The following is a 24,712-nucleotide window of genomic DNA, read 5'->3' on the forward strand; positions in this document are numbered from 1 at the left end:
CATAGTTAACTTTTAATTATTTTTAGGTAAGTATTTTCCTACTTTATATTGTGAGTGCCATGGGAAGCTGATTTATACTGAAAAATACCATTTGTTCTTTAGGTGTTACTTCTAGCCATTTTTCTTTTTCAACAAGAGAGAGAGAGAAATTGCTATTGAAACCATAATATTCTATATTTTTAAGAAAACGATATGCATTCATGTAACTTTTATCTACAGCAAGGTATTCTCTGATCAAGTCAGTCTTCCTATAACCCTCTCCCTCTTTCTGTTCAAAATTCTGTGTAGTCCAGATTTTGCTAGCAGAAATTATGGAATTGTTTTGATACTTGTAAACCACCATTTGGGCATTCATTGATTATCTGTAAAAATGTTAACTGCAAAAGACAAATTAAAATGTAAGGCTAATTCAGAGACTGAACAATGCCCAGCATTTCAACTAGTGGCTTTTTGTTCCCATTGGTTTCATTAAGATTTTTTTTTTAAGTGGATTACATGGTATTTAAACAAAGAACTATTAGAAAGTTTTAAAATAAGATGTGTACAAAATATGTTTATCTTGCCTTTATCTTTGGAGGAAAAAAAAGTACAAATGTGTGTTTTCTGTTTGAACAGATGATACTGTACATGAATCGGCTGAACCATCCCGTGGTGAGAATGCAGCTCAGACCCTAAGGATATCCAGTCAGCCTTTCACAACTCTACTGTTCCTTCTAGCAATGCTTTTGACATTATAGCACATATTCTAGCAAGCTGCCACAGTCAACTTTAGGGTCTTGGAACATCAGAGATCCACTTAACTGCTCATCCCAGCAACGGGACTTTGTATTGGTTTGCAGATGTTGGTTTGTTCTCCTTTCCCGTCTCCTCCCCTTCTCTCCTCTGCAACCTGAACTTTGAGCAAAAATTGAAGAGGAATAACTAGACCTCTTCCTACTCCCAAGCTTTCCCTGGCTTTCCTTGATCCCTTCTAAAATAAATGGACTCCAAATGAAAATGCCAAATTTCAATATTGACACTAGTGATTCTTACTTTCCTCTGCAGCCTCTCTTAAGATACTGCCTAGTTAACTCGCTGGGCCATCTGTATATGGAGAAGAAAGAATAATAGGAGATGCAGTTAGTCGAAGAATAAGGAAGTTGTTTGAAAAACCAAGAGGAGTTTTTTACTCTCTTCAATAAAATATTTATTTCTCCTTGTTCAGCACTGTAAGACGATCATGCAATGCACTGTGTCACCATGTCAGGACTGGAGGGAAGATATTAAGAATAGATATTTCTCAGTGAACAGGCTCCTCAAAGGAAAGAGATGTCATTTGTATGCAACTGCCTTGAAAGGTCCTTGACCATAGAACTTATGCTCCATAACAGAAGCTCTGTCATTTGGGGAGAAAAAGGTGATTACTGACAAGCAAGGTCAGATTTAGGAAGCTATGTTGGAGTGATAGTGCCTCTGTTATCTCTCTTAAGTGGATAGTGCACACCAGATTACTTTTCTTTTGACACAGATACCATGGTGCTACAATAATTTTTGTTCAAATGCAAAAAGGCATTTCTGTATTTATAAAATATCTTTTCTGTGTGAGAGAAGTGACCTTTCCCAAGGCTGACTTACTAGCCAGTAGCCTTGGATCCAGCTCTGGGTGATGATACATACTAAGTGGATAACAACTCTGGGTGGAGTAAACCTGGTGAGTGATAGAGAATCCCCAGTGACATGATAATTTTGCCTCCCTTGACAGTTTGGCAACTCTTGGAGTGAAATGCTGCCAGAAAGGAACCAGGACATTTGTCATAGAGGGTGGAGGGGAGTTCTGCATGTGAAGAACAGAGAGTACAGGAAGATATTTTTTTTGAACTCTAGAGTGAAAGTTGAGGCATTGATCTCATCTCTCTCTTCCTTTCCAACACAGTTGAAAAGTAGTGTAAATGTCTTCTTTGGCAGGAGATAAACTAGACAGACTCCCAAAGACCTTTAACTATTTTTGTTGCTTTTAAAAATCCACTAGAGTAGAGAATACATTATCTAGATATACCTTATGCTGAAAATAATTATATATGCTTGTCCTATTTAAAGATGATAAAATGTGGTAACTTTTGACAAGATTATGGGGTGCTGATTGGTTGAAATCAGGGGTGAATCCTTAGGCAGCTGTGTTACGGCCTCATAAAACATTTACCAGGAAATGCCTTCTTTGTAGTTTTCCATTAGCTTAGGCAGACCTAAATATAGATTTATTAAATGAGGGAGACCACGAGAACAACTATTTTGGAAACTTAGTTTTCTCTCAAAATTAGGACAAAACTTTACAAAAATGAAGTTAGATTCCACTGAATTTTAACAAGATAGCAAAAAAAAAAGTATAGTTTAATACTAAATCATAATGCAAATGGACAGAATTTTATAAATGTCTGTCTGTATTATGAAAAGAAAGCATTTTTTCTATAAAACAAAAGCTGCAGGATTTCAGGATTCAAAAATAGCATGAATAAAAAGGTAAATGTAAGGCACTCTGGGCTTGCCTGATACCACAAAGTATGGGCTGCATTTGAAAGCACAGAGATGTCTGATATAGCACACAAACAAAAAAAGTGTCATGATCTACATTGAGGGATGTTACTGCTTTCCTCACAGTACAATCAATAAATCTTCTCTCTTCAGTATGTATGTTGGGTGCATATGTAGGAGGGATGACCTTGAAAATAGTGATCAAAGTAAAGACGATGTTGCACATGAAATAAGATCCCTGCAAGCGTAACCTACCAATTGCAGATATGAATAACACTGTTTGTTGTCCTAACAATGATGATAGCTGTTTTTTCATCATTTATCTATAAATAATAAAAGGCTGGACTCACTCGCCTCAGTAGCACGCTTTCTAAACCACAGATTGTCACCGCAGTGAATTCAAACTTTTGCTTTGCCACAGCGCCACTGCTAATCTAATGAATAAAAGTAACACTGTAATTACAGTTAAGATGCTAATTGCTACACTGTCTCAAATGCAGATCTTGTTGGCAGTAGGTTTACAGGACCTTTGGCTATTTGATGGCATCAGGCAATCTTAGTCATTAAGCAAGTAACGGCCAGGTTCACATGGCATAGTGAGGCATAAGACTTGATTGGTATAAATACTTCTGAACAGTGCAGATACTAAACCATCCATTTGTTAAGTGTATGTTTCATCTGAAAGCAAATCATAACTCCTCTTCAAAATAATCATAGAAATTAGCCATAAACAAGCCATAGGTATATTCTATGGTATGTGCAGGCCATGAATCGTATATCCTGGGAACTCATACTTAACAAGGTTTGCCGGTCATGCAGGAGCATTGATGCTAGCCAAGCCTTACGGTGCATTCATGCAAATGTGGCCAATGCCTAATTTTTTTTTATTCCCATTTGTGTGTGTGTGTGTAAGTGTGTGTGTGCGTGTTGTCTTGACATCTTCAAAAAGATGTCAGTATGTACGTTTATAATAGCCTCTGTTCTCAAGCATGAAATATGAGATACAACATTTGGCCCCCCTCAACTCAGACAGTCTGCCCTGTGTCATCCAGTCCGAGTTTGCTAAGGGCTTTGCAAAGGGTAGCAGGGAAATAAGGATTGGTCTGTGTGGTGGATACTGTGTATCCTTTAATAGACAACAAGGTAACATTTTGTGTTAGTTTAGAAATATTGTTTTGTACTGTACTTTCTCAGCTGGCGAAGGAAAGACAAGTTAAGACAAAAAATGCTATGTTCTTTAAATTCTGTATTATTAGCAGCCTCTGTTGTACATAGTGTTTGATAATAAAGTATTAATTTGATTCTTATGTCTTTTGTAAGTGAGAAGAAAACAAACTTTCACGATATTAAAATTTAAATAAACAGTGCACCCTCCGATTATATCCCCGAAGAATCCATCATGGCTACTGAGCAGTGTAGCCACCACAGGTCGCTCCCCATACAGGATTCACTCATGAAAACCATTCAGCCAGTCTCAAGATTTCACAGTGGCAGGACTCGGAGCACTGTGGCATCTGGTTATCAATGTTTTGTCTGTGGTGTTAATGGTCTGTTGTTGGAAGCCCATGGTACTTTCCTTTGGGGGTTAGGTTTTCATTAGCATGTGGATTCGCAATAGCTTGGGATTTTATCCTTCTTTCTTGTGAGAATGGTTTTTCCTTCCAGTTGTTTAATCCTCTTTTCATGGATGATTGTTTAAAAAGGGGCCTTCCCAACATCGTATGTGATAGTGTACAGTGACTTGATTCCCCACCCCAAAGAACACCAAATGTAGCAGGGGGTTATATGTAAATAATTGTCTTTCCTGTATAACCATTGAAGGAAAGAAAGAATAGCTACCAAGGGAATATGTGTGTTTGATTTTGTTTTCACATATTTTATGAAAGCAGTGGCTGTGTCAATTTTGCAGGTTTTGAAAAATATCAAACTTTTTTCATACTGCAGTCCAATTATGTAAGTCCACCAATTTTCTTTCCATCTATTGTACATCAGATGTGCTCTTTCTCTTCCCTGCTACCAAGTTCTCTTTTTAAAAAATGGAGCGGTGAATGGGCAGATCTGTTTCTGACTTGGCACTGCCCCATTTTTCCTATGCATTCACCCATGTTTTTCAGATGGGAGACAAATCTCCCTACAAGAGGCTTACTGCCATTGTCTGAACAGTTTAATAAATGCTGGCATGTTGGAGGTTGCCCATGAGCCTACAGAATCTGCTTTCCATGCTAACCCTTGATGCCCTATTGAAGCCACTGATTGTGTCCTTCTGAGTATGAAAGTCCAGCTCAGTGTGGTCCTGTCCTTGTACTGCCCTGCTTTGCAGTTTCTTTGCACTTATTTATTGAGTGCTGTTTTTGAAATGCTTACATTATATGAACTTAACAAAAAGTGTAAAAAACAAACCAAACCCATAAAATCTGTATTTGTATATACACGTGTCCGTACAATTATATCTTAATAAAAAATTAAAGATTTTCATCATTTTAATGAATTCTTTCAGGCTACATTTTTATTTACTGAATGATGCCTTTGGTTCAGGGGCTTGTTCTTCATCTTAAATATTTGTGGGGGAATGGAACCCTGCAAGGAATACAACAGTGAGCAGTTCTGTAATGATTGGAATGCAATTTCTGCATAGACTAAGTACCTGGAGCTGTCACCACCAGGATCCAGTCTGATCTATATTCTGGGTGCTGTGACATTGTCTTTCCCCAGCCCAAGCATCTGCTTAAGAATAAGTTGTTAGGGTGATTATTCACACCATCTTCTAGATTCTGACTATACAAATAATTCAAATGTTTTATGTTTAGCTTTCCTATTTTTCTGGTGAATGGCAATCTGATGTAGAATAAAGCAAGATGTTCTGCTAAGCGTGGACTGGGGTGATGTAAAGGACTGCAAACAGGGCAGACAATGCATGGCACCCCTTTTGCCAGTGTCCCCTTGGCTAAGTGCATGGACTGAGGGAGTTTAAAAAGTGGAGAAAAGTACTAGCATAGCTGCAGATCTTCTCCCCAACTTTTTAAAATCCAGTTTTGAAAAGCTGATAGCTCTCCTTAATCGTTCTGCATTGGAAATGATAGACAGCTCTGCAACACGTTATTAATTGATGCTCAGTATTCTTCATTATTTATAGTATTGTTTCTTCACTGCAGGAGCATTGAAATGTCAACTGTTGTGTGTGTGTGTAAGTTTTAAAACCTTAAGGGCTATACTCCCTGAAAAAGAGCCCCCTCCCTGAATCAAAGCATACTTAAGGAGATCTCTCCTTCTCTCATTTCATTTTTGCTATGGTCAACTAACTAGACTTGGAAGCTTCACAAGCATGATTAAGACTTTACGGATCATGAGGACTGGACAAAGTTCATTCAAAAGTACAAGCACTAAGGTGTTTGTTTGTTTAATGTGCAGTGATCATTTAACTATTCTTCCAGAAATTATTACCTATCTATACCAGGATGGATTTCTGATTTAAGTAGATATACTAGCCCTTATATTGGCAAATGTTTATTTTGGCAAATGTTTTTGATCAATGAAGATGATAGGTGTATGGAACATCACCTAAAAATAAGGTGAGGGGTAGAAGAACACACAGAACGCAGCTACACACCATGCATTTTCAAATCCAAACTTTAATTACATTCATGTTAGCATTATCTTCCTTGAAAGCTTTTTATTACATTTAATTGGTTAACAGGGCAGCAAGTACTAATTATAACTTGCTCTGACTTCTCTTTACAAATTAGGAGTGACAGCCTACTGAGGAGAGAAAAAGAGACACAGATGCATGCTTAGGACAAAGCTGATGTGCTGAACCTCTGTTTCTGGAAGTGTGAATTTAAGATTATAAATAGCGTGTCTGTTTGGCTTAACATAATAGCCACAAACAGTTTTGCAGGTTTGACCATGACTGGTCATAGCTCTGATGGATCTTCTACAGTGATGAACAGCATTTTTAATGTTTTCACTTAAGTGTTTTTTCTATTTCCCTGTCATCTAGTTAGGTCCTCAATATTTCTGTTTCCATAGAGCACACTAAATAATGTAACATTTTTTAGCCTAATTTCAGAAAGCCTTACAAGTTACTCAGGCCTCCGACAACAGCAACTTCCCTTGATCTCATATTTGCAGATGAATGACTGAATGGGATTCATTACAACCCACCCCCAATTAGTTCCTCTTCCTGCTCTCGTATAGGTATGATTAATGATACAACTATTCGTATATTAACTTGGAATTTAGCAGGATGGAAGAACAAACCATGTGATTTACCTGAATTTCTGTCCAGGAGACCTGGTTAACAGCTGAAGATGAACAGATTTTGACACCTGGCCTTGGAAAGTAAAAGAGAAAGGCCAGGCAATAGGGGTTTGGCCATATTGATTGAGGAAGAGCTAGGATGGAAGGTCACAGAAATGATCATAGGTGCCTCTTCACCTTTTGGCTTTGCTGTTAAATTCCAATATAAGGCCTCTGTGATTGTGATGTTAACTGTTCATATACCACCAGAAATGTCTTACATATTATTCCCCTAATATATGGATGAACTCAGAGCAAAGAAGTGGACAAATAATCCCACCCACATGCACAGCTGTATAAATTGTTTAAATAAATGAATAATCCCACCCACCACTGGCATCTGGCCCTCTGCAAATTATTCTAAATTTACCTCCCCCTCCCATAAAGTTAATAAAGGGGTGGGGGGAGAATTAAGGGTTCAATTGCTCAAGAAGTTCTGCAGTTATAAGCATGGCTTTGCTTGGAACAAAGCAGTTGGGGTGTGTTTGTGTGTGTTTATTGAACGCGCTTGCATTCTATTGAAAAGAGATGTTGCTTGGTTGATTTACAACAATCAAAATATGTTCCTTTTCAATTAAAAAATAAATAGGGATATATGCAGTGTTGAACAATGACAAGCTGTAGGCAGATATTGAAAATGCATGGGGAGCACCAGGTTCTAGCTGCAGGTTCTACTCATAAATACAATCCATTTGCTTGAATATTTCCAGTTTCATGCAGATATCCAAGCTAATTTTCTCCAGATATACATGTGGCCATTATTACGAGTCTGTCAAAATTCAAACACCTGCAGAAAACAAAAATAAAATTGTATAATTTTTTTGCAGTTTTTTTTCAGAGATCTAGTTTTCTCTATGTGGGTTTACCAGTCTTTTTAAATGGTTTTGTACACAGCACACTCAGTCATGTAATTCTGCCAGCTGCAGTCTCCACTGATTATACTTTTTTGAAATCCCAATTATATGTACAATTAAACACAATGCATAACTGGCATTCTGTTTGAAAGAAATGCAAATGGAAAACTTTGCACCAATTTCTTGGTGAAAATCCCCCAGCTGAAGAACGACAGTAGTTTTTCTCAAACTAGTGTCCTGTGATATTTTTGGATTCAACTCAACTCAATTGCCAGCCAATATGATAGAGAATTTGGGCTGTATACTAATCCATCTAGATGGTATCAGCCTAGATAAAGGTCAAAGCACCCATTAATTATTCAAAGGTTTTGATACAACCAGGTTCACAGATCTGAATGCCATAAATCAATTAGAATGTCAGATGTCAAGGTCAATAACTGCAATGGTATCTGTAAGACAAAAACAATTTGGTGTAGGTATGGAACACTGAAATACACTAGTGTTGTTATTTCATCCAACAAGTGTCAGTCATTAGACTGGATATTTTCTGATGTTGATTTGGGTTCTAACCAAGTGCCTAGGAATCATGGATGTAGTTTCCTATGAAGGAAGTTCCAAGCAAGGCAGTGTGTTGCAAAGTCATTATAGTCAAGTCCAGTAAATGTAAAACTGCCAAATATTTGATTAATTCCTTGGGTATGGCTCTAAGAGTGCTGATTACTGTTGGTATTACAATTGACTTTTTCTCCCAAAATCTATCAACTTCACTATTAACATTAACATTATATTTGCATTATAGCTTTCCCTTGGGAACTCAAGGTAGTCCTCAAGGGAGTGTTCATTTTATGCACACAATACTGCAAAATTCTCCATTTATCATTACAATGTTGCATTTTATCATGTCCTTTTATCCCTGTAACGATATAAAACCCTGTGATGTAGCCTGGATTGAGAAAGCATGACTGTTCCAGAATCACACAGTAGGATCTATGGTTTGAAGACTTGAACCTAGGTCTCCCTGATCCTCACCCAGCACTCTTTTGGCTTTTGTGGCCTAAACTGGGGGGTGGGGGGGCAGGCTTTGGGTAGTTAAGAGCTATTGTTAACATCAGAGATGTTTATTGCCACAACGTGGTTAAGTCCACATCATGTGAGGTGGGAATGAGATGCTGAAGGAGTTGCAGGAGGTCTACTTCTGTTGCTTTAATCTGTGACTACACTAGAATTCATCAGCTTTCCATTTTTAGAAAACATGGTCAGGGGTGGGACTTCAAGGGCCACCTAAAGAAACCATCATGTACTGGAACCCATGGTTGCCCATCCCTGCTCTAAACACAAGATGCAAAAGCTTTGGGGACAACATACAGTATGTGTTGGGAGCTGCATCTGAACTGAACAAAGGGAAAGGTTAATAGGATTCAATCAGAAAGAACATTACTTTTTTTCAACATTAACTTTAAGTTGAATTAGCATCCATTTACAGTTTCACAACATATTTAGAGTTACTGCCACTAAGTTTCATTTTAAATAACTGAAAATAGTGGCAGGCAAGAAGGGGTTGACGGAGTGTGGACAATGCATGTGATCCCAGACTAAAGGGTGTGCAGGCCTGGGGCTTAAAAAGAAGTTCAACAGAATCTGCTTTTGCAAGCAAATACAAATGTATCTAATTATTGTAACTATTGTTTCTAAAGTGATGTGTGTTGGGGGGGCTGTGCACATGTGGATATGAATTATGTTTGTATTTTGTTTGGACTTAATGCACTGAAATTTACTAATAGCATTTCATCTAGCATTTTGTAAGGAAAGAAAAACAAATCTCCCCTGGTATTTCAAGAAAGCAACTGAATTTGTTTTCTTCTGCCAAAGTACTGCCTCTAATTTTGGCAATCATAATCTTTGCAGAAGAATACTGTATGCTTATCCATGAGTATATACAGGATATACAGGTGATATATATATATATATATATATATATATATATATATACATACATACATACATACATACATACATACATACATACATACACACACACACACATACACACACACACACACACACCCCATATATATTCGTGGATAAACACATCCCCAAAGAAGCCAAACCCAATTTTGGGGGTATATTTTGGCACCTAAAATTCTCAGCTTATTCACGAGTATATATGGTAGGTAAGTTTGAAAGTCTAAGATTCTCTTCATTTAGTATCATTTTATTATTTTACATAAATGCTTGATGTGCAATTGGAAAAATACTTTGGGAATCAGTAAGTTTTGTGAAAATAGAAAATTATTTAATATATGTGTGCGTGTGTATGTGTAGAAATAAACAAGTCAAGTGGTTTCCACCCTAACTTCTATCAATACTTCCATGCTCATATGTAAGTTTTGGAGGGATTTTTTGTAATATAAATGGTAAAATAATCAATATGGTTCACACTTAGTTGGTGGAAAATATTTTAAGAGGGTGTGTGTGTGTGTATCAAATAAGATTATTTTACCCCACATGGGGGTAAAAATAAGATCGTGGCTGCACCCACATGGTCAAAACCCCTACTTTTTACATGTATTGCATGTGGTACACACTTCAAAAAGAAGTGGGGTTTCTAACATGTTTCCACAGCAACATCTTGTCATTTTTGACCTATCCACCTGAAACAAACAAAAATTCTTCATGATTCCTATTTCCCAGTCCTTTCCATGTTGCATGCACCAAATGTTCTCTCTTACACATAAGCATGCATGTTTTCCTTCCTCTTTCTTTTCCACAAGAACATGATAAGGAAAAATCCAGGATCAACAGAGAGGGAGAAGAAGGAATAACTGCATGGTGAAGGGAGGGAAAGAGAAAGCGGAGAACAAAATTTGATGGAGTGAGGCAAGGGAACGAGGAAACTGGACAGGAAGGAAAGAACACAGAGCACCCCTGTTCTGTAGCCTGTTACAAGAAGCATTGAATTCACCAGTCAAACAGCCTTTTCAAGCAGCAGCTAATCTTCAAGCTAACGTGCATTCATACCAGTCTGCAGTAATAACTGCAACTGTTTGCAGGTTCATCAATTTGCTCATTTTCACAACATCTCTTCTGCTCAGTAGAAGAACATATTTGTTTATTTGTTTATTTTTCAAATTTCTATCACCGCCCATCTCCCCCAAAAGGAGACTCTGGGTGGTTTACAATAAAATCAGAATTAAAACATATAAATTACAACAAAATAGATCAATAAATAAAGATAATATATATATATAAAATCCAAGTGGTGAAGGTCTTATTCGATGGGGAGAGATCTATGGTACTAGCCACTCCCAAGAAGAACTGGTCCCCCTCCCCCAAGTGAGGCGGCAGAACCAGGTTTTCAAGTTCTTCGGGAAGGCTGGGAGCGAAGGGGCCTGTCTCACCTCCAGGGGCAGAATGTTCCAGAGGGCGGGTGCCACTGCAGAGAAGGTCCACCTCCTGGACCCCGCCAAGTGAATTCCCTTACTGGCGGGGTCCGTAGCATGCTCTCTCTGCATGACTGGGAGGGACAGGTGGATGTCAAGGGATGAGGCAGTCCCTCAGGTAACCTGGTCCCATGCCATGTAGGGCTTTAAAGGTCATAACCAACACCTTGAATTGGACCCAGAAGCATACTGGTACCCAATGCAGCTCGCTCAGCACTGGTGTCACACGTGCCAATCTTGGGGCACCAATAATTGCTCACGGAGCCACATTCTGGACCAGTTGAAGCTTCCGGATACTCTTCAGGGGTATCTCTATGTAGAGCACATTACAATAGTCTATGTGAGAGATGACCAGGGCATGAGTGACTGTTTGGAGGGCTTCTCGATCCAGGAAAGGGCATAACTGGCACACAACACAGAATTGTACAAAGGCCCTTCTGGCCACGACTGCCACCTGCTCTTCGAGCAGGAGTCATGAGTTCAGAAGAACCCCCAAGTTACGTACCAGGTCTGAATGGGGCAGTACAACCCCATCCAGAACTAAGGATGATAACTTCCTGGATACAGAGGAGCCATCAGCCCACAACCACTCTGTCTTACCAAGGTTCAGTTGAAGCCTGTTGTTCCCCATTCATATGTACATAATATAATTAAAATAAAATACAGCAAAATTGGGAAAAGTATACATTTTGAATTGGTATCTAAGTTCCTATATGTGTACCAGCTCAAAAAATGCAAATTAAGACAACTTGATATTTAAAAACTTAGCTTAATAGATTTCTCCCCCATATATGCTATTAATTTTGTGTTCTCTGTTACCTAAAAAAAAAATCACAGCCTGTGGGATGTCCCCAGGACTATTAAGTTAACTGCATTACTGAGTGATGCCTTATCTATCCCAGTCTTTTAGTCTTCTGCTATGAAAGACAAAAGATGAGTTTTATTAAATTACAAGTACCACTTACATTGTGTGGGGAGGTATAATAATATTCCAAGAGAACTATACTTTGGCATAGTTGTTGTCCAAAGAAATTCTTTAATGTCCTTTCAGTAAGATTAACTTCCTCCCACTCCCGAATTTGAATAAGAGTGTAGTAGAAAAATACTCACAGGTGATTGGCCAAAGTCTCCATTTCCAGTTTTGATTCTTTCTGCCACATACTGTTTGCATGCAATGTTGATTAAATGGAACCAGCAAATTGTTCTATTTGTGCCAACATCAAAGATGTATCTTCATTACCTGCTAAGTGCAGCATCAGGAGCTGGATGAGTGGTTGCTAATAGAATGGAACAGCTATTTCTTTATTCCCTTAAATATACTGGTATCTAACACTGGAATGTAAGCAGAAAGATACAAGCCTAGTCCTTTTGGTGTTGTAGCCCCTCCCTCACAGTTGTACTCAAATCATTCATAAATAGAATACAATCTTTTACCTAACAGAAAGAGAAAGGAATACAATGATTTGAATCATGTGTTGTGATATAAATGTATTATTAAAACTTCAGCTTAACAAAACTCAGTTTAATGGACTTTGGACAGAACCGATAATTTTGTTGTTGTTGGTCAAAGTTAACCCCTATTTCCTGGATTTGCCTGTTAAATGAGGGTTGCTCCCTTAAACTGAGGTTTCAATACAATTTCAATACAATTGCATAATTAAACCAGGAACATATATTGACACAAATAACATAAAGTTGGATTTAAAAAAGGTTGCCTTCCACAAAAATGGTCCCTTATTTTGAAGTTCTACTATATATTACGTAACACTATGTAATAAGAAAGTTTTAAAGCAATTTTTAATCGAAAAAACAATGGTAACATAACATGATAAAATCCTGATTATGAGGAAAAAATGAGCAAGTGTTTACTTTTCAAGCAATATCATTGTGTACTTCTAAAAACAGGTTTAATATTATATTTGTTCAGTTTGCAATAAGCTGTTCCAAACTAAGCCTCTTTATGATTAAGGCAATTGTAAATGTGGATGTGGGTGGGTGTGAGCCTACAAAAAAATTGCCATTTTCAGTTCTAGCACAGAGCTGACTCCTGCAGCAGCCTGGCCTTGTGCCACAGTTGATGCAACCACAGATGAAGGCAAAGAGGTCTTATTTCTTTCACATGAAGATGCTGAAGAAGAACACATGAGTGTCTTGGTGGCTGTCATGCCAATGAAGTCTGCTCTTGCTATTTTGATTTTTTTCCCCCTCCACTTTTACATATACTTATTAAAGCGACTTTGTCTTCAGGTATAAATAGGCGAACCTGCCCACAGTTCCTATCTGCTGCACTCATTAGCCAAACTTTTCTCCTCTAAAGAACCTTTGCCAAAAGGTTAAAAGGAATGCATACAGCTGCAAATGTTATGAATATTTATGATGGTGTGAGATGGAGGTTTTGCATCCATGAATAATAAAGATTTTTTTTCCCCTCAAGAAGAGATAACGAGATTGGGACAAAACAGTGATGTTGCTAAGTGTGGAAACCCCACTGAGAACAGCAGGGGCAGCCCAGTTCTTCCCACCCTTTCCTGCTTGAGCTGAAATCAAAAACTAGGACAGAACATACAGATTTTTTAAAATAAAGCTTCATAGCAAATGGGGGCTTTATCTACTGTGTATGTCGTCATCCCCTCCTGTGCACTTCATTTGCAAAAGCTTGGGCGGGGGGTATGTGTCAATGATAAAGTGACCTTCCAGTTTGGAACACAAGATCTTATTTGTGACATTCTCGGGGGAGCCGTTACATATTAAGCAGAGGCTGAGGTAGCTGCTTTGCATTCTCTTCAGGAGCAATTGACTGGAAAGCCTTTACAACAGCATCAGATTTAAGGTCCATATAGTCTTGAAACAGTCTGGTTTGCTTTGGAAGAAAAGAAGCAGAACAACCAAGCCAACTCCATTCATTCCCAAAATGGGTGGAGGAGAATAATATTGAAGTGATGTGCAAGTTCTGTTTCAACATATCCTTACTTAAAATGTCTTTAAGTGATTTAAAGCCAAGAATATCACACATGAAATAAATTTCAATTTTCTCAGCAAATTTTGAAACCAGGAGAATCTTCCTACAATTAGTCATTCTAGCACAATAATTTTTTTTGCTAACTGAATCCACTGGGGAGTTGTAAAATTTCTCAGTAAAGGAACATTTGCTAGTACTGCCGTTTATTAGCATTCCCCACATCTTCTGCTATCTCTGACCTAACACACTTGTTATCATACTGAACATAGCTGTGATCACCTTTTCACTGATCAGGGATCATATCCACATATACCATGTATAAGAATCTACCAGCTTGCTTTGTCCTAACCATGCTTTGTAAAACACATCCAAAGGCACATCAACCAGCACCTTGAAAATCAGGGCTTTTGATCCTGTGAAACCTTGTCCGTAGATTTGTGTATTTCTATGTCAGATGAGGCAGGAGGGTTGAGTGGAAAGCCACATATTAATTGTATCCCTTAGAAGAACCACCAGATGAGAAACATTTTCATTGTCAGACCCCACTTCTGGGTTTTTTTCTTTGCTGGCAATTATTTGTTTGTTTGGTCAAATTTATTGCCTGCCCAACTCCAGTGGACTTGCTGGTATCATTGTACTGGTGCTTTCAATAATGCATTATTTTCACGGCCATTTCATGGCAGGTAGAAGAAGGAACCAATAAGTACTGGATAATAAACAAAGAAACAAACAAGTGTGAAACATGATTGCATTTTATTGCATCTTGGATTTCTGTTAAACACAATTTAGGATGATAAATCACTGGTGACAGCTATTACTTTTATCACTTAAACAATTTCCTCTTCATTATTTGTCATTAAAGTAATTTTCAAGAGAGCAAATTTTGTGTTTGTATGTTTCTTTTTTCAAGGCATTCTCTGGGCTGCTGAGACTTAATGCTGAGCATTTGCTCTCTACCTCACTCTTTGCTCCACATAAGATTACTGACAGGGATGGTCCTTCTGTAAAGTTCTCATCAAACATCACTGAGACAAAGTTCTACTAAATGAAATTATATTGTCACTTGGTTTCTATTGCTTAATGGTAATGCTTTAGCACAGGGTATCTATCATTTCTCTCTCATTCTGTATCTATTTCTCTATCATCTCCATCTCATCATCTCTATCTATCTCTATTTCTCTCTCTCTCTTTCTATATATATATATATCATCTATCTATCATCTAACTATTTATATATATCTCCATTCATCCCTACCTACCTACCTATTCTGTTTGAGTGGCCATATCTGTCTAATGGATACTTAATACAACATAAGTCATCCCCCCAAGCCAGGTCAACTTTTTTCTTTTAGACTAAGCCCATCCACTTTGTTTCTTGTTTTTGGGTTCTGCATTATGCCAAGTTTATTCAGTTTCATTATTCCCAGCTATTAACTTTGTTTAAATCTTCCATCACCAGGAATCCTATTCTACTTGGGGAAAACAATTAAAAAATGTGTTAAAGTCATTATCCAACAGCAGAGGTGTGTAGTAACAACTGTATCCTATTATTTCTTCCCTCCCCACTCCTCCTCCTCCTCTGTAAATCACAATTTTAAAGTATGAACTAACTGTAAGAAACAGCTCACTAATACATAGCATATCTCTGATTTAAGTTTTTCTGAGATCATTCACAACAACACACTACTCCCAGATAGCATCTGTATAACTTTTGCTTTTATTTTGTAATGGTAATATTGCAAAATAACCACATCTTGGTGTTTTAGCTCATAATGATTTCAGCATTTTTATGCTAGATTTCACTGATTCCCCATGAGATCTTGAATCTAAGATGACTAAAATCTTACTATTTTGAGCCCTCACAAGATTTTGCTCATTAAAAAAAGAGTGCCTAACATATGTAAAGGTTAACAAATTATGGTTCTTGGTCTAATCTATTCTGATAGAAGTTTCCTTCTGGTTCCAGCCAGTGCTGGATTTAGGCATATTGTAAACCACCCGGAGTCACTCTTTGAGTGAGATGGGCAGTGACTAAATTTGATTGATTGATAAATAAATATAAACAAACAAACAAACAAACAAACAAGTCAGCCAGCAAGCTACAGCTTAAGGCCTCAGAATGAGCAGGGCCTCACATAATTTCAGGATTTTTTTTCTTGGCTTTTAGACTTTGATGTGGCTTTTTATGTCTACTGTAATTTATGAGAGAGATTATAATCTATGAGAAAGATCAAGCCAGTAAAAAAAAATGATAAACTTGTAATCAAGTAAATGCATTCATTTGAAAATAATTTGTATTTTTCCCTTTAAATACCTTGCTATTAAATAATTAAAAGGCATATATATGTTCGATTTTTTTGTGGTGACCCAAGGTCCTGTTTCAGTATGCATCTTTGTGAGACCTTCTGGTGTAACTTTTTAACAAGGAGCCTCCACACTTTGTATAGCTTAGGGCCTCACCAAGTTGAAATCTGGCACTGGTTCCAGCGTTTGGCTTTTATCATTGGCTTCATTTAATTTACTTGCAAATTGATTCACACTCTTCTGATAGATTTCAGTTTTAAAATATACTACAGCTTTTATTTGGCTTTCAGATTTTGGTGGTCTTTTTCATTCTGTTTTAACTGTATTCGTAGCCACTAGGAGTGTGTTTAAAGTTGAAAAGCAGGATTAAACATATTTGGAATAAATTAAGGTTTGTGTTCAAATTACTTGAGACACTTCTCATCATATCCTGAGAGCAAAGGCGGGAAAGTATTGCTCCCTAGTAGTTTCCATAGACAGCTGCCAAGGGGTTGAGGTTACAGATCTAAAAATAAAATAAAAATAAAGAGAAGTGTATCAGCCTCTGGCTATAAATGTTTATGTTCTGTGATTTTCATCAGATTGATGGTTGACCTTGTTTTCTGCTACAGTCCATCCCATAATTGTAGCTTTACCTTAATTCTGTACTGTCACATTATATGCATCTTCCACCAACCCCATCTGTTGTGGAGCACAGCTGGGAGGCTAAAACCACTTGTGCCACACAGCACTCCAGAACCACTCATTGCAACACAAACCTCTTTCAAAGATATTCTGTCAAATAGCATCTTTGTAAATCTCTTCATTGGGTGTCAGAGAAAAAAATATACATGTTCAGAAAGTCCATGTATGGCTGAAGTGCAAGTATCATTCAGATCTCATGTTAAGTTGCTTAAGAACTCTGCTTGCCTGTTTATGGTAAAGTGAGTGTTCAACACTGTATGCCTGTGCCTTGCTGTACCTGCCATTTCATACCTGAATGGCTGGAAGTGATCAAAAGTTTGCATTTCCTTAACTCAGCAATGATCAAACTCAAGAGGAAGGAGAGGAAGAACATAACTGGAGTATTTTTCTAAGTCAGCTGAAGGCATCTTCATGCCTGGCTTATAGCAATCCTTTCCTTTGTACAGAATAATGGATCCGGCTTAAGCATTATATTTGGAAATAACAGAGAGAACCATTCATGGTAGCAAGCTTGCTACCCAACCAATTTTATCCTATAGCTTATCAGTGGAATGCCCTGCAGTCTTAGATCACATGATAGAGAGTAAAAGGATCCAAGATTAAACAAAGCTGAGAATGGAAGAAGAACTGTGTTTGAAATATGTTTGGTGACAAATGGAGAGGGAAAGAAAGTCCAAGATGGAGAAAAGTTTGGAATTTGGTAACATTTTTCAGTTCTGAAACAGTTTCGAAGTTGAATTATTATTATTATTATTATTATTATTGTTGTTGTTGTTGTTGTTGTTAAAAATATTCTTAGAAGCTAGGTATTACAATTTTCAAGGAGACAAAAATAATATACTAGTACAGGTTGAAATTTATATAGAAAAAAAAATCAGACTTCTGGTGAGGATTCATGGTGAATTAGATGTCCCTGAAGGAGTAGGGATCACAATGTGGCAATGATTCTGTTTTTAGGGGACCCACAGATAGAAACATAGGCCACTTGCCATGTTTCCTTAAACATAACAACAGAAAACCTCCCCTTTGAGTGTAAATGTAGTATAAGAGGGGATATAAAGGCCCATTAAGAAGAAAAGAGTGACCTCTGACATCATTCGCTGTGATATGTTGTTCCTTGTGAGAGAATTAGCCTTAAAGGATGCTCCCATTAATTCTAACAGGAAACACAAGACGCATCTTCAGTTGTGTTTGCATATGTCATATGTGTGTGTGAATGGAAGGTAAATGTGATAATGGATATATGTGAATTGGCATAGATCCATGTTTGGTTTTGACATTCTCCATTGGCATGTGATGCTGAGAAGTAGAATTGAAGTCCATAAGTGATTCCCCCCCACCTTGATATGAGTTCTTCAGGAACTAATTTTATTTATTTGTTTGTTTGTTAAATTTTTATCCCGCTTTTATTATTTTTATAAATAACTCAAGGTGGCGAACATACCAAATATTCCTTCCTCCTCCTCTTTTCCCCACAATAACAACCCTGTGAGGTGAGTTGGGCTGAGAGAGAGTGACTGGCCCAAGGTCACCCAGCCTACTTTCATGCCTAAGGCGGGACTAGAACTCTCAGTCTCCTGGTTTCTAGCCCATTACCTTAACCACTAGAATTGCAACCAGTGGTCACTGTAAAACGTAATTGTGGATATCATTTCTATAACAAAATGTATGGTGTTAAGTAGTTGATGTTTTTCTTCAGAACTCTTGTCCTAGGCAGGGCAAATTATTTTCTCTATCTCAGTGTTTCTCAAACGTGGTGACTTTAAGATGTGTGGACTTCAACTCCCAGAACTCCCCAGCCAGCAGGGAATTGAAGTCCATACATCTTCAAGTTGCCAAGTTTGAGAAACACTGCTCTATCTGAACCATTGCGTTTCATAATAGAATCAGAAAGAACATTGATGAGGTAGGCATAGAAACGATTTGATTTCAGGAGAGAAGAAAATGGTGAAGCTGAAACATTGAATGAAAATGTGTTATACCAGTCTTTATTTCATTAATGCTCATAAAGCTGTTCCACCCATGTGACAAATTATATACAGAAGTTGCAGAAATGAAGTGAGTGAAATGTAACATAGATTGAAAGAAACATCCATCAGTAGCATTTGTCCTAGCCTAGTTGATGTGAACAGAAGCGAGACATGAAATGACTTTAAAGCACAGCAATTTTACAGGCCCTTTCCTTTTCATGCAGCCATTAATGGGTCTGAAGTAGTTCAAGATGAAAGAGCTCACCTCAGTTTTGCTAACACATACACATGTACCCACTTCCCTAACTTACAGAGTTGTAAATGCAAGAAATACTACCTATGATGGTTGTGCTGAACTGTGGATTTAGTCTCCAAGAGATCCTTTAGAAGATTTGGGGCAAGAAATGGTAGCATCCCTCTGCAATACCTCAAAGCAACTGCCCCTTATCTGGTTCCTGAAAATGATGCAGCTCTTTTAAGTTGTCGCAGATAATGAAGCCCTGTTCTGAGATCAAAGCCAAAGCACAGCAAGAGACATTTCTATCTGTTTGATGGACCCACCTTTCTAGTTTAGTGAGATTTCAAATGGGGGCACTAAAAACATTACACAATCACCAAGCTTTGAATGTCTGGTTAGCTTTTGCTATTCTGAAACTCCCACTACCTGACTCTCCTGCTCTTTGATCACAAGCCCTTCTTTCAGCATAACTGGTGAGGAAGGCATGACCTGATCTGGAGAAGAACCTTTTGTTGTTATTTAAGCCTCACCTACTGAGTGAGCTTTGTGAGGGTTGTGTTGGATGCAGTAAAGGATCCATGGAGCAGATGTTTAAAAATAGAATAACAAAATGAGTTCAGCACTGCTTGCCCTGAGGGCCTGACATGACCTGGCTTGATGAAGTTCCACACAGAGAATGGCTTTTATTTTATTTTTAGGGCACTCTATCTTGGGTTAGCAATGATAGTGAAGCAGTAGGGGATAGTTTGTCTTGATGGCTGGCACTTAAGCTTGAAAAGAATGGAACAGCATATTTAAACTGTCAGACCTTAATTGTTTCATTAGGCAGTGGTACCTCCCTCAGAAAAGAAGCTAGTGAGCCACTGAAAGAATGAGTGATGATCAGCAATGCTGAGAGGGCGCAGAGGCGCTGCATGGTTTACTTCTCTCTCAATCTCTCTCTCTCAGTCTGTCTTTCGTTGCTTCTTCCCAGTTCATCTCTGTCAAGAAGGCAGAGATTCAGGATGGCACTTTTACTTTTCTTTAGTTGCAATTCTTATTAAAATTCTGCATTCTGGGTCTGATGGTGTAGATCTAGCTAATGTTAAACAGACCTAAACCACTAAATGCTCTGATAACTAATCTGGGCCAACCTTCAAAGATATTATCTTATGTTTTTTTCTTTAAAAGGTTCCTATTTCTGCTCTTAACAGAACTGGTAGGTAGATGAGAGACAAAGAGAAAGAGAGAGAGAGAGAGAGAGAGAGAATGCTTCAAGTAGTTTTGCAGTGTTGGTTCTTATCTGATAAAGATAAAGAATCATCAGCATAAAATAAGACCTTCAGAACATAGATTAGATTCCAGAAAGCTTTGAATATGGTATGGAAAGGAATTCCCATGTATCCTGTAAAATTATAATACATAGGAGCTTGATAATTCAATATTCAACTTGGCCTTTTCAAAAACCAGGGCTTGTAAAAAAAATTCCTTAAATCAGCCCCTGAAGTATCATTAATTATGCATTTACAGATGCATCCAAGATCTTAAAATCTGAAAAAGAAATCCTGATGAGGTCTAATAAAGACTATTTTATCACTGGATATTCATAGATTTACATCCATGACCACCCAAGGCACCTGCCTCATTTCCTTTCTTCCAAGCCATGCATCAAATGACCCTTGCTTGTATCAGTGCAAACAAACAATTAGAGAGAAATTGAATTCCTATCGTACTGATTTGATCCTTACAATGTCAAGAAGTTTGAAATAGGCAATAAGTCCTTCTATGATATGGGTAGATATTCAAGGTTGGCCAAATGTTTTCTGAATTTTCATAGTTTCTAAATGTGTGCTCTCCTTTTAGTATTGCACATCTTTGGGGGCTTAAGGGGGAACTAAGAAGTGATGCAGTCTTTCTTTGATTTCTTTCCACCTACCATGTAAAAGAAAGATCCCCAACATGCCTCCCACTTATGTCCACTTAGGGACTTAACAGCTCTTTATGCCAAGCCCTGGTGGTGCTTTGTCAGGAAGCAAAACAAAGAAGTTTTCTTTCAGTTTAAGCTCAGGTAGGTGTGTGTGTGTGTGTTTCAATTATATTTATTCTCTATCAAGTTTTTTTTTTTTGTATTTCTTTTCCTCAGGTACAAACAACTGTGTGTGATTAATAGGTTTTTCAAGGAAAACCTTGCTTGGAGTGGGCAGCCACAAATGGGAGCATTTCTCACAGGTGTCCTTTGTACTTCTGGAGTGGGAGGAAGGCTGTCAGTGATGGCAGTCAAGCAGAGCGGAGAGCTTTCCTGCTTCTGCAGATGGGGCTGTAGAGTAATTTCAATTTATCTGCTTTAAAGGGGTGTTGTTTAAGCAGGTTAATGCATTTCATCTTCTGGCTCATGCTTAACTTCATGCTAATGACTTTCTGCTAAGGCAATATGTTTCTTCAAAGCATTTGTAAACGGAGTACATGAATTGCAGCCTAGTTTTTCCCTCATTTTCTTCATTCTAGTATAGCATGGAGTTTAGCTTATTGAACCCTCAGGATGAATTTATAGATCTATCTAGTATAGGCCTGCAGACACAAGTGCCAGGCCTGTTCCTGCACAAGCATCCAAAAATGCTCCTTTTGGCTCCAGTGTATTCCATGTGGTTACAGCTGCCAGTGACCTGGTCTGTGAAACATGACTAGGCTTTATTGGAATTATTAAAAATGTTTTAGTGGTGGCTTAGAAGGGGAAGGGTCTCAATCTCTGATGTTCTAGAGGCCTTTGAGCCCTATGGAAGGTAGAGTTACCATCATAAACACATAAACATTGTTATCTTGCAGTAGGGGAACAAACAGCTGTTTCCTGGGCTGAAGGATACTGACATCAATCACTTTTAGCTGCAGGGGTATCAATCATGTCTTCCTGTACTAATGAAAAATTAGGTGGATTTAGAGGATTCAACAGTTTTAGAGTAACTCTAATATTTGCTGAAATGTCTTCACTATTTAGTAGGTAAATGGAGTGGCAAAGTTTCTCAGGGAATTCCTTTTTATGAGATCTGAGGAATGTAGATGTGAGCCAAGAAGTCCAACATCAAATCTCCCCTAATAAGTAATTGTTCCATAGCCAAGCTAAATGTTCCATGGAATAATAATACTTTAAATCAGTGTTTTCCAACCTTGGCAATTATGTGTGGACTTCAACTCCCAGAATTCACACATTCTGGGTGAATTCCAGTCCAGAATTCCAGATGGGTGAGTCCACACATCTTAAAGTTGCCATGGATGAGAAACACTGCTTTAAAGGGTTGGGATGGGAATCAAATTGTAAAATAAAATGTTGTTAATAGCTCTTATTAATATAACCCCATTTGATAGAAAAATTTAAAGTAGCCTAAATTACTGAGCTTATTTTACCCTGGCTGTAGTGCCAACAATCATTCTAGGAAAGGAGCACTGCAATTTGGGGAGGAGATGAATCCTTGTCAGCTGTGACCTTCTCAAAATGTTTCAAAGTCTGGACATAAGGTGATCTCTGAGGACTCCCAGTCCTCCACAGTATCCCCCGACCTGTCAATAAAATTAGATTAGCTTTTGACCTATATAATATAATGATATTATATCATTATAATATCAAACACTGATCCTTCTTCCTTCACCATACTACCTTGGGATTTCTAGAGATCCCCAATATCTCATTAGAAACTGTTCAAAAGTACTTTGGCCCCTGAAACTCTACTATGTCATTCAGTTTGAGCAGGACTCCTGTTGACTATAAAGTCACACTCATGTTGTTTTCTTGGCAGCAGTATGGAAGTGGATTTTTTTTTTCAAATTCTAAGTGTAATCTATATCTATGGGATTCCCTAGTGGTCTCCCATCCAACTACTAATCAGGTCCAATACCACTTACCTTTTTCAGAATCAGTCATGGTCATCTAGATCCTGACACTTACTATAGACTTATTCCTCACATTTCTTCACTGCCCATCTTGCCTGTAATGATAAAGTCTCCTTTGAGCTGAGCTCAATTTCTTGAGACTTCATGGATACATCCATGCAGGTATTTTGGTATCAACCTGATGTGGTTTGCTACTGCCTTCTTCTGCAATATTTTTGACTTCCCAGTCTATCCTATAGCTTTGATTTTTTTTTTTTTGGTGGTCTCCCATCTAAGTACTAATGGGTCTGACCCTGTTTACCTTTTCAAGATCAGTATGGGTTGTCTAGGCACTGCCATCTGCTGTAAATTCATAGAAAAGTGATTCATGTATCAGTTACTGCTCTCTGAAGATGATAAAAATAATGAAATGTGTAGAAAATACTGAAACATATTACATTCCAATAATATGGATGTACATTATAATTAATTTTTAATAAAAATAAACATACTTGTCTTTTTTAAAAAACAAATCTCCATCATTGTTCAGCCTGTGTTAAGTCTAATACCTCTCTACTATAACATAACTGTTGCAATAAACAGAAGGTATTATTACTTTTTAAAATCAGAGGGTATTAATGTTATTTTCATTTTGAACTTATTTGGAAAGATACTTATAGAGTGAAAACAGAAAAAGAAAAGAAAAACTTCATTATGAATTTACAAAATGCAAAAATTACATTAAAATTGACAAAATATTAAAATAAAGAACATTCCAAATTGAAAACAAATATATAAAGAAAATCGTATGACAATTTAGCATAATGTTTTTCAACCTTGGCAAATTTAAGATGTGTGGACTTCAACTCCCAGAATACTCCAGCTGGCATGCTAGCTAGGGGATTCTGGAAATTGAAGTCGACACATCTTAAAGTTGCCAAGGTTGAAAAACTCTGACTTAGCTGATAGATGATTTACAAAAAAGCCAATATAATAAGCATTCATAAGAATTTTTAACTAATCTGAAGTAGTCTATCCTTAACTTTATGGTCAATGAGACAACATCTCATATTTTAAAACTTTAATTTGCAAGGAACCTGAACTCTGGCTGTGGCAAAATGCTTTGTGCAGAATTATGGTCCATAAACAGTTTCCAAATTGAGTTAAATATTAGGCTTATTTTTTTAGACACAAAGTTACCTTCTGACACTGCGGCATACTCAAAGTAAATTTAATTTGCTTAAGGTGAGGTAGAGTTGGTAGCAAAATCCTTCATAGTTTAGGAAAATTTGGTGGGATAAATACCTAGTGTTTAATGGGATTTTGCTACATTTGGAATGCTAGCAGTGGACTTTATCAAATGAACTCGCATATATTTTTTTCACAGAGTACAAATATTAATAAGTTATGTAAAATACTTTGACAGGGTAGTGATAGATGGCACTTTCTGCTGCAATACTGTATATTTATCTCCTATCCATGACTCTTTTGGGAAAAAAAAATCTACTTACCTTTAACAATTCCCACCCCGCCCCCCCTGCATTTCCCAGGAAAAGAAAATTGAATTCAGGTTGATAATTTACACGTAATGAGTTATTTATAAAAATAATAAAAGCGGG

At 37.5% G+C, this 24,712-nt stretch overlaps 1 protein-coding gene across 1 annotated transcript in view; it reads left to right on the forward strand.

Moving 5' to 3' along the window:
* The window catches only part of EFNA5 (ephrin A5), a 206,873-nt gene extending 204,513 nt beyond the window's left edge, over positions 1–2,360 (forward strand). The window contains exon 5 of the mRNA XM_063295368.1: positions 616–2,360. Coding sequence (XP_063151438.1) covers positions 616–737 — 122 coding nt within the window. The 3' untranslated portion in view covers positions 738–2,360. The remainder of the gene's footprint in view (positions 1–615) is intronic.
* Positions 2,361–24,712: the final 22,352 nt, after the last annotated feature.

Source organism: Candoia aspera, chromosome 2 (assembly GCF_035149785.1).
Source record: "Candoia aspera isolate rCanAsp1 chromosome 2, rCanAsp1.hap2, whole genome shotgun sequence".
NCBI classification, from domain to species: Eukaryota; Metazoa; Chordata; class Lepidosauria; order Squamata; family Boidae; genus Candoia; species Candoia aspera.